The sequence below is a fragment of the Salvelinus alpinus genome, chromosome 4, assembly GCF_045679555.1.
Source record: "Salvelinus alpinus chromosome 4, SLU_Salpinus.1, whole genome shotgun sequence".
In the NCBI taxonomy this organism is placed as follows: domain Eukaryota; kingdom Metazoa; phylum Chordata; class Actinopteri; order Salmoniformes; family Salmonidae; genus Salvelinus; species Salvelinus alpinus.
The window spans coordinates 4,118,868-4,133,629 of NC_092089.1; the positions used below are offsets into that span (position 1 = coordinate 4,118,868).

Below are 14,762 nucleotides of genomic sequence, written 5' to 3' on the forward strand. Positions count from 1 at the left end.
TAAGAAAACACTTTTGGTCACAACAAAAGAAACACAGCAACTATTTTGAGTGCGTCATGAATTCATTTCAATGTCACAAAATAGCTATAGGCCCATATATTTCTGTCCATAGCTTTGATTATATCATATAGATTGGATAAAGTGTTCATGGCGTCTCTAGTTGAATAGTCAGAGCAGCGGGGCGTTTTTCCCGCTGTTATTGGCTATACAACCGGGAGAGGCGTGGCTCCGTTAGACAAAACAGTCAACGCGCCTCGGTCTTAACCATACAAACCGCCGTTAAACTCCATAGAAGGAGGTCTCAACCATACAGAAAAGCAACAGCTATAGACCAGCACCCCTATCATACATTTATTTTGACAGTGTGCACATCCTGCACAGACTTATTCTGCAATAACTGACAGTATCTGTTGGTGTTTGGTTTTGTTGTGGTCCTACATCAGCAGCTATGGATTTGGTGTGGCTGGTGTGTTTGGCTGTGAGCTTCGGAACCGGGTTCGCTTCTGCAGAGAGACACAGCGTCTTCTGGAACAGCACAAACCCAAAGTAGGTGTTCTTCATCTCTTTCTCTGTGTGTTTGTGCGTATTTTGGTGTAGCACACATTAAAAGTGTGTGTGATTTCTGTTTACGCGCACCTAGTGCTCAACTCACTTTGAGAATGCGTATCTGACACTACTAGGCCTACTCAAGTACACTTTCTGTCATGGGATAAATACTGTTTGTGTCTCATCCACTCAATGGATAGCCTACGCGCTGAATTTCCTCGGTTCTTTATCAGACATCCCACCCCACTGGACACACACGGCCTGGTTGAATCAACGTCGATTGCACGTCGTTTCAATGAAATGTTGAACCAATGTGGAATCGAAGTTGACATCTGGATTTTGGTATTTCTTTTATTTCTTCCACTTGTAGGATATTTGGTGTAGGCTGTGTGCCTTGTTGTATTAGCTGTCTGCTTGCCCCTTTAACCAGGTAACATAATTATATTTAGGCTATGGTAGGCCAATCGCGCAGCAGGGCATAAACAGAGAACAAGGGGAAGAATGGGAACGAATTCTGAGACAGATGGACAGACTGAATCAACCATATATATGATCTCGATACAAAGATAGACTCCCTCACACAGCATAGCATAAAAATAAATCCTGACATGAACCAACTCGACCTGAGTGTCTGAATCCAGACTGTATGTCTGTGTTTCACTCTATTGGTGCTGTTGACAGTCTGACACTTCAGCTCTCCTAAAGGGGGAAGGGGGGGGGGGGGGTGAGAGACATGTCCAATGCTGATTGTTTTGGGGTCAGAAATTGTAACGCTACCCAGCCACTCAGTGGGATCAATGGAGCTTGACAGGCGTATGCGAGGCCATGTGATTTATTGAGCTTTTAGCACAGAGCTGAAGATGGTGAGGAAGAAGGATGGATTATTTTATAGAGGAAATGGACAAAGACTGAGGGGTCACGTTTTCAGCCGACTCTGGGTCGATGTTATTGTACCTTCTTATCGCAAGGTCAGATGCCATTACGGCCTTTTTGTGTTGCCTTAATTCGATTTGCACTTTATCTCTGTAGCCTAATTCTCCTTAGGCCAATGATGATGACAGAGCACTAAATTAGATTTCCTATGAAATGGGAAAGATATTGGTTTTGTAATTGATTTAATGATGTGAGTACTGGAAAATTTTGTTGACTAGTCATACCATGTCATGCGTCGTGACGTAATGGGTTTTGTCGGTGTGAGTCAGCCGTGTACTTTACCTGTTCCATACGCAGGTCTGACTTTACCTGGGTTTGTCGGTATGACATCACTGAGACGGTGCCTCGAGCACAAGGAACACGACTTCTGTTGATCAGGTGACATGAGGAGGAAGAGAAGGACATCTGAACCAGACTCTTAGGCCATAATGAGAAAAGAAAGAGGTTATAGAGGAGAAATCAGAGCATCAGAGTTGTGAGGCAAGTGAGAATTGCTATAAATGCAGAGAAATACAGAAAGAACATTTGAGGGGCAGTGGTCTGAGTCAGTGTGTGTTTAACTTGTGCCGACCGGAAGTCCCCACCAGAATAGTAAACAAACAAACATTTGACCAACTGGGGACATTTTGTTGATCCCCACAAGATCAAATGTTATTTCTAGGGTTAGGATCTAGGGTTAGTTTTAGGGTTAGGAGCTAGGTTTAGGTTAAGGTTATGATAAGGTTATGGGTTAGGGTTGGGGGTTAACCTTGTCCCCACAAGTTTAGCTGCGCAAGACTGTGTGTTCTTTAATCCGGCTCTGGACTACATTCCCACTAACTTGCAAAACAACATCAACAACACCAATCATAATGTACACTAATCCTTTTCGTAGCAGACTAAAGATAGACTAACACATAACCAGACAATATGTTCACACATGTACTCTAGACACAAACAAGCATGTTCAGACACACACTCTCACATACATTGACACAGTCACACATTAACAAAAACCAACAACATGGTAACTCGCCGCGCCAGTTTGATGTGGAAGCTGTGATGCGCTCAGTGTCCACTAAAGACCGATAGACTCACACTGATAACTATTACTCATGATACAAGCTCTACTCACACATTCTGTACTGCATATGTCTCACACACACACTTTTTTCCCCCAGAAGTCTTTATCTAAAGTCTCTCAGAAGGAGAATAATCACTGTTAAAAATGAAGACTTAATTCTAGTCTGACCCGTACACACCTGCTAGTGTTACCACATTTTTACTGTATAATCGCTCGTCCTTCTCTTTAATCCCTCGTTCTCAGTTTCCATCTTTCTTTTTCAACTTTCTCTTTCTCTCTGGGCAATTTTCAGTCTTTCAGCCTGAAAGCCCAATCTGGTCCCTCAACTGTCGTCCCACTTTACACTGTGTCTCAACCACCTGATTCACTCCCATGGGATCAACCTGTCAGTCAGACTGACAGCCAATCAATCACTGAGTTTAATTGATTCTAATTGATTCCTGGCTGATTGATCTAAGGCGATCAGGTGTAAACTGATGTTTACTGACTGACTTCGGATGGTAACACACAGATCGCTCAGTGTGTGTGTACAGTTGTCAGTCTCCGACCTGACTGGTGTAGAAACTGGTTTTTCACAGTCTGTTCCAACCTTGTGTTATAGCCTGGTGTGTGTGTGTGTGTGTGAGAGACTGGGCTTGTTTCGACCTGATCCAACAGCTTAATCATTAGTTCTGGCGCAATGCCTTGTTACTGGAAGTGTTTTTTTGTTTTTGACTGAGGGTGAGTGTGTAGTGTTGCCTGAACTCCAATGTCAGAGAAAGGGAGGGGCCCTATATGTAGGCGATATTACGGAGCACTGGTAAATCAGTGACTCACACACACACACACACACACACACACACACACACACACACACACACACACACACACACACACTCTCTCTCTCTCGGGGCAGGAGGGAGGAGTTGGGTGTTAATATTAGTAGCAGCCAGCATTCCACACTTCCCCTGTTACTATACTCAACTCTGTCAGCTGTGTTCGACGACCCCCCCCCCCCCCCTTTCCTTCCTTCTCTCCCTCCCTTCTGTACCTGTCCGTTCCTCTCTCCATCGCCACTCCCTCTTCTCCACACCAGCTGCGTCTTCTCCAGCTTGTTATTGCCTGACTACCTCTCTCTCTTTCTCACTTTCTCTGTTTCCATGAGTTCATCTCTATCACATATTCAAGTATTCATGTTCTCCTCTCCCATATAGCTATATATTTCCAATTCTCTGTCTTCTTTTGTCTTTCTCTCTCGTGTTGTTGAGGTGTTGGGCTTGTCTGAACAGATATGTCCTAGAGGAAGAGGTTTAGGGTTGTGGTGGCTGGTGGGGGAAGAAGGTGGTGTGGTTTTAAAGTTAAATGTGTGATTTTCTTCTCTGTTGTAAAGCTCTTCTTTCCTCTGGCTATATTCCCCTCTCTCTATTCTGAAACCCTCCCCTCTCTCTATTCTGAAACCCTCCCCTCTCTCTATTCTGAAACCCTCCCTTCTCTCTATTCTGAAACCCTCCCCTCTCTCTATTCTGAAACCCTCTCTCTCTCTCCTTCCCCCCCTCCCCTTCCCCTCTCTCTATTCTGGATCCCACCTTTCAATTCAAGAGGCTTTATTGGCATGGGAAACATATGTTAACATTGCCAAAGCAAGTCTCTCTCTCCCTCCCACCTCATCTGTCGCTCTGGGTCTCTAATCCTACAGCAGAATGAGGGGGAAATACACGCGCGCACACACAGATTACAGATGATCTGAGCTGTAATCTGACTAGCTGACCTATAGACACTAAAATCGTCATCGTCATTCTGCTGCTTTTTATATTTAGAATAGATTATATCCCTGCTATCCCTCTGGCGTAACAGACGTGTGTGTGTGTGTTAGTAAATCTGAAGCTCCTTAAATATGTAGAGGAACATATCCTACATAGAACAATCAGTTAAAGGAGCCAATAGGATAGCTCCAGTCAGTCAGCTACACAGCGTATAGTTCTGTCCATTCAATCACATCTAGGCATTGAGCTTGTTTCCTGCTGACATAACAGCTGTCTTACCGAACACTCTCACACACACATTATCATGGATGTAATATAAAACAACGTTTTGCCGTGTTTAAATTATATATATTTTTTAATACTTAATTAGCACCACCCGGGCCCCCTTCCATCTCAGCTCTTCCTCTCGCCTCCTTATCTATGGTCCAGACTTCCTCTCTCTCTCCGTCAGTCCCTCTCTTTCTCACAGACCCTGCTCTGTTTTCCTGAGTAGTTTTCCACACAGATCACAGCAGCTTGCTTAGTCTCCCCACTGTTACTGTTTGACTCAATTCTGCAATACTGAGGACTGCTTTATCCTCACGTTATCACATTGTGTGTGTAGGGTCATGTTTGTGTGTCCAGTATCATCTCGTGCAGCATTTCAGAGACGGCTCTCTGTTGCCCCCTAAGGGCCACGTCCAGTCAGCTCAGCTCAGGCCTGACTGACTTCTCTGTTTGAAGCAGCCGGGATATTTCCAACAAGAATTTTTGCAATTCATGACATTCACTTTGAATGAAAATAGTTTTGACCCCAACCGTGTTATTCTGTATAATCCAGATTGAACCCTGGTTATTTGGAATATAATCGCCCTGGTTGAGAGACCTGTGAGTCTAGTTCTCCTCATTGACCCAAACCAAGCTGCATATCTAGCAACCTGCCAACACGTAGCCTTTTTCTATTCATCTGGAAGAGAGAGTTGGGAACAGAAAGTGGGGGATGGGTAAAAGAGAGGAAGGGATTTGTGTTGAGAAATTAGGCTGTCATGAAGAGCTCTGATAGTATGTTACCTTAAGAGCAAGGGAAGAATAGAGGTGTGATGAACGGAGGGAGAGGGGGATGGGTTAATTTAGAGCGCATAAAGGGGAGACAGACGGAGAGATGGGACATGGGTGAATGGATGGCTGGCTGGCTGGAGGGAGGGGAAAAAAGGTTGTGTTGACATTTTTAAAGGCTCTCAAACCCTGCATTTCCTTATAAAGAATCACACATACCATGAATAGGTGGTGGTGGTGGTGGTAATAATAAGTGAAGTCTGGATGTGATAATGGGGGTTGGGACAGAATGATTAGACTCCTGTTATTCTGATCTGTTGGAGCGTGACAGACAGAAGAATGACCTCTTTGGAACTCTCCTCTCAGGAGAGAATGTGGGAGATTAGAGAGTGTTCTGGAGAGGTTCTACTAGGGTAGTTAGTGTACAATACTGTATTAGTAGATACAACAACTAAAACCCAGATTACAACTGACAGGCCTATATCCTCTTGAGTTGAGGTGTGAATGTGGGATACCACAGTGAATTAATAGGGTAATTTATACGCCTGTGTGTGCAGATGTCATAGTTGTCTGGTGTGATAGCATTCTATTCCACAGACTCTCACACACCCCAGAAGCCCTGTCATGACATTCCTCGTGTGTGTGTTGCTGACTACCTGTGGAGTATATGGTGGGTTTTGTTAACAGTGCTGACTCTCCTTCAGACCCGCCGTGTGTGACTAGACTCTCCCTTGAGTCAGTGGGAGTGTGTATGAGGATTCTGACTCTGAACTCTAACCCCTGTGACCTGCCTGACAGTTTGTAACATTCCCCAAAGAATGAGAGGAGGAGGAGACGGGGAGAAAGGAGAACATTTTTGTTGTGGGTTTTTATATGGAAAACACAGGAGGGATGGTAGGGAGAGAAGAGAGATGGGCCTATAAGAATGGAAGAGAAGAGGGGTGGGATGTGAATCTAGAGGGGAGAGATGTGATAACAGCATGAGATGAGGAGAGGACTTCAAAGCTGTTGAGAACTTAATGAGGTGTTAAACAACTCACCCAATCACCCTACTGTCATAACCACCTACTACACACACACTCAAAGCAAACACACACACATCTGTGACGCAGTAGCTACAGTAGCAGCTCTGAGAACTGTTCAGTTCAGAGGAGAGGTGAAGGGAGACTTAACTTCCACCCTGGCTGTTTACACACACCTCAGTGAGACATGGACAGACAGACACACACACACACACACACACACACACACACACACACACACACACCTCAGTGAGACAAACAGACAGACAGACACACAGGCTCTGGTCTGCCCTGATAAACAGATGTGCTCAAGTGCCTGGGGTGTGAGGCGGCCTGAATTCTGGTATTCAGAGAACAGCACCCTCACCCCCCTGCCTCTCACACACGCGTAGCTATCACATTAACGCAACTCTCACTCTCCTGTGAAGAGAAGGACGAAGGAGAGGGAAAGACGAGAGAAAGGCGATACTGTTCAGAGGGAGGGAGGAAAGGGTGCTTGTGTTCCAGTTGTGAGTCTGGCCCTGTGTCAACTGGCTTCAATCAGCTGGACTTCTCCCAGATCCCTAGGCTGAGATTGCACACACGCGCACACACTCACACAACCCCTCCCATTGATAAGTATGGCCGTCAACATTACTGTAAATCTAGCTTCATCATGATTATTGTACAGAGTAAATTATGGGCAACATGGACCACGTGCAAAATGCTGAGAGCCATAGTAGCTACAACATACCTCACCTTATCATGTCTACATCAGCCTCTACTAGTGAGTAGAGGACACTGAGCACAGCCTTTGGGCTAGAGGGGGTGAAGGATGGGGGGCAGACTGGAGTCTAGTCAGCTCCAGGGTTTATGTCTTTGGGGGAGGGGTAATTACACCCTATTCAGAACCCCTCCTCCCTTTGTGGGCAACAGCTTGGCCCCAGACCCCAGATAGCTTTTAATTAAGTAGGCTCCTGAAGAGCTTTTAATTAAGTAGGCTCCTGAAGAGCTTTTAATTAAGTAGGCTCCTGAAGAGCTTTTAATTAAGTAGGCTCCTGAAGAGCTTTTAATTAAGTAGGCTCCTGAAGAGCTTTTAATTAAGTAGGCTCCTGAAGAGCTTTTAATTAAGTAGGCTCCTGAAGAGCTTTTAATTAAGTAGGCTCCTGAAGAGCTTTTAATTAAGTAGGCTCCTGAAGAGCTTTTAATTAAGTAGGCTCCTGAAGAGCTTTTAATTAAGTAGGCTCCTGAAGAGCTTTTAATTAAGTAGGCTCCTGAAGAGCTTTTAATTAAGTAGGCTCCTGAAGAGCTTTTAATTAAGTAGGCTCCTGAAGAGCTTTTAATTAAGTAGGCTCCTGAAGAGCTTTTAATTAAGTAGGCTCCTGAAGAGCTTTTAATTAAGTAGGCTCCTGAAGAGCTTTTAATTAAGTAGGCTCCTGAAGAGCTTTTAATGAAGTAGGCTCCTGAAGAGCTTTTAATGAAGTAGGCTCCTGAAGAGCTTTTAATGAAGTAGGCTCCTGAAGAGCTTTTAATGAAGTAGGCTCCTGAAGAGCTTTTAATGAAGTAGGCTCCTGAAGAGCTTTTAATGAAGTAGGCTCCTGAAGAGCTTTTAATGAAGTAGGCTCCTGAAGAGCTTTTAATGAAGTAGGCTCCTGAAGAGCTTTTAATGAAGTAGGCTCCTGAAGAGCTTTTAATGAAGTAGGCTCCAGAAGAGCTTTTAATGAAGTAGGCTCCAGAAGAGCGTTTAATGAAGTAGGCTCCAGAAGAGCGTTTAATGAAGTAGGCTCCAGAAGAGCGACAAAGGGAGATCTGAAAGTGTGATTGTTTGTAGTGACTGAGATTAGCAACAGAATATGTGTTTTGACAGCTTTAGACAGGAACATGTTTTTAAGGAGAAGCTGTGGTTGGTGTGGAAATCAGGTGGATTCAGTTAGGAAAGTCTCTTCATTCTACTGTAGCAGTGCAGTTCTCTCGTGCCGTTCGTCTCAACCCTGTCATTACCAGTCGGAGTCAAAGAAAATTAATAAGAAAGGAACAGAATTGTTTGTCAATTAAGCGCTTGAACCGCAGACCGGCGTGTGTGCATGTGAAGGCTAAGCCAAAGATATCATCCTGTTTTGAAGTGGTGTAAGAAAGAGGCAAATCTTGCTATTAGCCCCGGCTAATGAGCCTAGGTACGGGCTCTGCTAACAATACATGTTGTGACAGGCAGGGTACTCTCTCTAGGTCTCTCTCTCACACACACACACGCAGGGGGATTAAAGGGGGTTAGAGACCCACATGGAGCCAGTGTGTCTGTCACTTAAGAAGGACAACAACAACAGGAGAGAAAGGAGGGATGAAAGGAGGGAGGCAGGATACCAGATACCTCCTGTTCTAGGCTTTGATGCTTGGGCACACAGAAACACAACATAAACATGGAAGAACTGGGGTCTTCACACTGTCTCTCTCACACAAAGCTAGTGTATACATTACTATGAGCCCTTCCTCCCTAATTAAAGTGCCACCAGCTGCCTGTGATACAGACGCTCTCTCTCTCGTGGCACAGAACAGAGCCACACACCCGGAGTATGTGGCAGGGTGTTTGTGCTGCGGCCTGTGTGGATGTCTGTTCAGCCCAGGGCTGGGAACCAATGAGACTCTGACGTGCATATTATACTGATTACATCCTCAGGGATAACAAGCTCTTACCCACAAACTCAACCTCTCTTCCAGAAAAGTGTGTGTGTGTGTACTCTGTCAGCACCACTGACTCCACTCGCCAACACAACTCAACTGTGTGAGCTGAATCCTTATAGGCCTAGAGGACAGCTGGAAAGCACTGTTTTAATTTGATACCCAGATACAGCACTTTGTTTCTTTCATCTCTCTAACCTTCCTTCCTACCAGAAATATAAGTTCCACTGCTCTACCCACTGATATAGGGTTTATTTCATGAGTTGTGTGTGTTAGACATTTGTGTCCGTTCACGTGTATACCTCAGTAGATTGGAGGGGTTGGCTGGAGGGAGGGAGGGAGGGAGGGAGGGAGGGCGAAACAACAACCACAACAACAACAGTTAAAATCTAGAACCGAGATGGGGGGGGGGAAAGCTTAGTCATAAAGTCAATGGAGGGTGAAGATGAAAAGGAACACAAAGGGAGACTGTCTCCACCTCCCTCAATATTTATTTTCCATGGAGGAAGAAGTAGGAAGAGACAGAATCAGGGGTGAAGAGTCACTAGAGGAGTAAAAACAGTCACACCCACTGACACTCCAACAGGTGCAGAGGGAAAGAAAGGGAGGGAGAGGGACAAAGAGAGATGATAACTAACTCATTCAAATGACTTGTGTAGGGAGGGAGAGAAAGAGATTAAATGACTTGTGTAGGGAGGGAGAGAAAGAGTTTAAATGACTTGTGTAGGGCGGAGAGAAAGAGATTAAATTACTTGTGTAGGAGGGAGAGAAAGAGATTAAATGACTTGTGTAGGAGGGAGAGAAAGAGATTAAATGACTTGTGTAGGGAGGGAGAGAAAGAGATTAAATGACTTGTGTAGGGAGGGAGAGAAAGAGATTAAATGACTTGTGTAGGGCGGAGAGAAAGAGATTAAATGACTTGTGTAGGGAGGGAGAGAAAGAGATTAAATGACTTGTGTAGGGAGGGAGAGAAAGAGATTAAATGACTTGTGTAGGGCGGAGAGAAAGAGATTAAATGACTTGTGTAGGGAGGGAGAGAAAGAGATTAAATGACTTGTGTAGGGGGGAGAGAAAGAGATTAAATGACTTGTGTAGGGAGGGAGAAAGAGATTAAATGACTTGTGTAGGGCGGAGAGAAAGAGATTAAATGACTTGTGTAGGGCGGAGAGAAAGAGATTAAATGACTTGTGTAGGGCGGAGAGAAAGAGATTAAATGACTTGTGTAGGGGGGGGGGGAGAGAAAGAGATTAAATGACTTGTGCAGACAGAGCATGTATCAGACAGACGGACGGACGGAGAAACTGTCACTCAAAATCTTGTCTCCATGGACACAGCTGGCCAGTGAAACTCTACTCTTAAAACAATGAGTAGAACGCCGCTCCAGAAAACAGATGAGGGAGAGAGTTAAAGAGGGATAGGCAGAAAGAGTGTAGGCGTGTAGTGGTGTGTTCTTGTCTAAATAAATACATCAAACAAGTTCAGCTAGTGACTCCTGATTGGCTACTCACTAATTCTCATTGTCTGGGTGACAGGTCTACACCAGGACTCACGCAATCACACACGTGCCGCAGGTGCAAATACACACACACACACTGTCTGTTTGGGCTGAGTCTTAACAGCTTTTTGTGTTTATGATTGTCCGTGAGTGTGTTTATTATGAGAGTGTGTGTTTGAGTAAGTCGGTTCTTCCATGCGTGTTTGTTCATGTGAGTGGAACAGCCCACACAAACTCTGTCATCCGGCTGGGAATGGGCCGTGATGATATTTCATAATGTTACGTTTGTTCCTTCGGTCAGTCAGAGATGACTATTAGATGTAAGGTCATCTAAAGATAATAGCCAGACATGTCACTAACCACTCTCCTTCTCTTCTCTCTAGTTTCCTATGGGATGAGTACACAGTGGAGGTGAAAATCAACGACTACCTGGACATCATCTGTCCTCACTACACGCGCGGGGAGCTGCCGTCCCAGGAGGCCGAGCGGTACGTGCTGTACATGGTGGAGAAGGAGGATTATGAGGTGTGTAAGCCCCACTCCTTCGACCAGCTGCGTTGGGAATGTTCCCGACCCTTCGCTGCCCACGCCCCCGAGAGGTTCTCCGAGAAGTTCCAGCGCTTCACCCCCTTCACCCTGGGCAAGGAGTTCAGACATGGAGAGAGCTACTACTATATCTGTAAGTATATCAATACTATAGTAGTACTACTACACATTGACTAATACCACTACTATCTATGTGCAGTACTACAATCTATGTGAATACTACCACTTAACTGTACAATAGACTACTCTAACACAATGCTTGGGTATTTGTACTAAATCTCCCTCTCTTCTCCCTCTTCAGCCAAGCCGCTGCATCACCACGGCCAGGAGTGTCTGAGGCTGAAGGTGGATGTGGTTGGACCTCATGGTGAGCTCCATTCCCCTGTCTCCATCAACATGCTAGCATTAGCCTCTGTTAGCTTTAGCCTTTAGAGGGTTTTCCTATGGTAGCATTAGCTTCCGTTAGCATCAATGGCTAGGCTTAGTGTTCCCCATATTCAGTGGTGTTCCCGTTGGGTGTTCATACAATCAAGTTCTTACCAATGACTTCTTGTCTTCTACAGGTTCTGGGAAGGCCAAGGCTGACAAAGTCAAGGATGGAGCGATGGAGAAAGCGATGGATGGAGGAAAGGGAAAGATAGGAGCAGGAGGAGTGCACAACCCCTCCAACAGGCTTCCAGCCGGTACGTCTCCCATCTGTCCATCCAGAGAGACAGTCAGATGTACAGCATTGACTCTGGATACTGGAAGTACAGTAGAATTGTTCCACTTGTTTCTGATAATAACATGTTCTCTCTCTCCAGATGACCCTACTGTGTTGGAGCCTAAGGTCCAGAAGAGTGTGGGTAGTTCAGGTGTTCAGCTGGTCTCCCTGTCGGTCTTCTTCACCCTGTTCCCCGTCCTACTATCCCTGTTGCTATATTGAGACTGAGTTACAGACCTAGCTACAACAGAGACACTGTCAACCCAATGCTGGACATTGGCACAGAGAAGATTTTTATAGATATTTTTATATTTGCAACTGGACTGAGCTGCTGCATGTGTGTGTGTGTGTGTGTGTGTGTGTGTGTGTGTGTGTGTGTGTGTGTGTGTGTGTGTGTGTGATTGGAACGTGGATCGTTCCAGACGATGATCTTCAAGAGTATTTTCTGAAGGATATTTTTCTACATGTTTTTGTAAATGAAAGAGGATGGATGCTATTTCCCTTTTTTCTCCATTTGATCTGTATGGAGACTTGGAAACCCCAATGACTCTGAAACGTGATGTACTAATCATTATTAGAAAACTGACAAAGGAATAACTGTTTTCATGATTACCCTGAATTGATTTGTAACAGTGATTATACACTGAGTGTAAAAAAACATGATCAATACCTTCCTAATATTGAGCTGCACCCCCTTTTGCCCTCAGAACAGCCTCAATTCGTCAGGGCATGGACTCTACAATGTGTCGAAAGCGTTCCACAGGGATGCTGGTCCATGTTGATTCCAATGCTTCCCACAGTTGTGTCAAGTTGGCTGGATGTCCTTTCTTGTGATTCTTGATACACACAGGAAACTGGTGAGCGTGAAAAACCCAGCAGTGTTGCAGTTCTTGACACACTCAAACCGGTGTGCCTTGTACCTACTACCAAACCCCGTTCAAAGCCACTTCAATCTTTTGTCTTGCCCATTCACCTTCTGAATGGCACATATAAACAAGCCTTGTCTCAAGGCTTAAAAATCCTTATTTAACCTGTCTCCTCCCCTTCATCTACACTGACTGAAGTGGAATTAACAGGTGACATCATAGCTTTCACCTGGTCAGTCTGACATGGAAAGAGCAGGTGCTCCTAATATTTTGTACACTCAGTGTATAATGCGGGTACATATTCTTTGTTCAATCTGAAATAGTTTGAGCCAACGCCTACAGTAGTCCTCTGAAACGGCCTCATGTTTCCTCTACATGTGGAAACTATTGATGTGTATATATGTATGTGTATTAACTGACCTTCCTCTAAGCACGGTTTATGTCTTGTTTAGTGTAGTAGATACTCAGGTCAATGGGGACGTTTCTTCTTGACATGTCACTAAAATCAAACTAAAGTGTATTTGTCACGTCCACAGGATACAGCAGGTGTGAACAGTACAGTAAAATGCTTACTTGCAAGCTCTTCCTCAACAATTATAATTCACTGTACAAAACCCAATGTGACAGATGCATACTCTAAAGCACAGATTAGCACACACTAGAACAAAACACAGATATCTACATAACCAGATCCTCTGTCATTGAGATGGTACAACAGCTTCTAGTGAACACATTGGGATCGTTTTAGTCATTGCCGGTTTGCTTTTGTATGTCTTTATGGTTTAGTGTTGAACAGATGAGTGTATAGGAACGAGATGGAGGGAATGGGAGTTGAGGGAAGGAGGACAGCAAAGCGGTAATGACAGGATTCTGAGAGGGTGTTGTGATTGCAGGGAGGCTGGGAGCTGTGCTTCCTTTACTGATATACTGTAAACAACATAACCGGTACACTGGATATTTTGGTGTGTGTACAGCACTGTAGGTTGGTGGCACCCTGATTGGGGAGAACTGGCTCGTGGTAATGACTGGAATGGTATCTCATACATAAACACGTGGTTTCCAGGTGTTTGATGCCATTCCATTCGCTCCGTTCCGGACATTATTATGAGCCGTCGTGCCCTCAGCAGCATCCTGTGGTTTACAGGTGTAATGCAAAGGAAATCCCTACATACAGACACTGTATTGTAACTTGTTTTTGTAAATGTTTGTACATAAAATATGTAAATAACAGCATTTGTTTAAAATGTGAAAACTTTAATGTAATTAAAAAAGTGATAATAAATCTGACTTGAGTGCTTTCAATTCTCACATTTTATAGCCAAAGGTAAAACATTGATGGTCACACTTTCAAAGTTGTTACTTTTGACACAATTCACAGCTGGAGTATAAAACTTTCACTGCGACATTCTGACATTTGTTTTGATGGATGACAAAGGCCCATCCATCTGATCTCTGAAGAAATCTCACCCTCTCGCCAACTCCCCTCATGTCTTTCCCGTGCTCTTCTCTCCTTCCCTCGCTTTTGCCATTTCTGTCTTTCATCCTGGGCTGGTTTTCTCTGGCCATAACATCACAGCCCTATGGCCAAACGTCGGTGTGGAGATGGATGAGAGAGATACTATTTGGCCCTAAACAGAGAGTACACAGTGGCAGAATACCTGACCACTGTGACTGCCCCAAACTTAAGGAAAGTCTTGTGTAACGAGTGCGCTGAGAGTCGGGAAGCAAGATCAGGGAGTGAGTGTTTTAATAAATAAACAACTAAATACCAAACAAGAAACGCACAGAAATGATGACACCTGGGGAAGGAACCAAAGGGAGTGACAGATATAGGGAAGGTAATCAGGGAAATGATGGAGTCCAGGTAAGTCTGATGACGCGCAGGTGCGCGCAACGATGGTGACGGGTGTGACCCATAATGAGCAGCCTGGTGACCTAGAGGCCGGAGAGGGCACACACGTGACACTTTGACTATGTACAGACTCAGTGAGCATAGGCTTGCTATTGCGAAAGGCCGCCGTAGGCAGACCTGGCTCTTAAGAGAAGACAGGCTATGTGCACACTGCCCACAAAATGAGGTAGAAACTGAGCTGCACTTCCTAACCTCCTGCCCAATGTATGACCATATTAGAGACACATATTTCCCTCAGATAACA

General features: G+C 44.7%; 1 protein-coding gene across 1 annotated transcript; it reads left to right on the top strand.

Annotated features, from left to right (window-relative positions):
- Positions 1 to 266: 266 nt before the first annotated feature.
- On the top strand, positions 267 to 13,888 carry LOC139572780 (ephrin-A1-like). Its single transcript, XM_071395547.1, has 5 exons — positions 267 to 546; positions 10,875 to 11,170; positions 11,339 to 11,404; positions 11,601 to 11,720; positions 11,841 to 13,888. The coding sequence occupies exons 1-5, from the start codon at positions 449 to 451 to the stop codon at positions 11,960 to 11,962; spliced, it is 702 nt and encodes a 233-aa protein (XP_071251648.1). The 5' UTR covers positions 267 to 448; the 3' UTR covers positions 11,963 to 13,888.
- Positions 13,889 to 14,762: the final 874 nt, after the last annotated feature.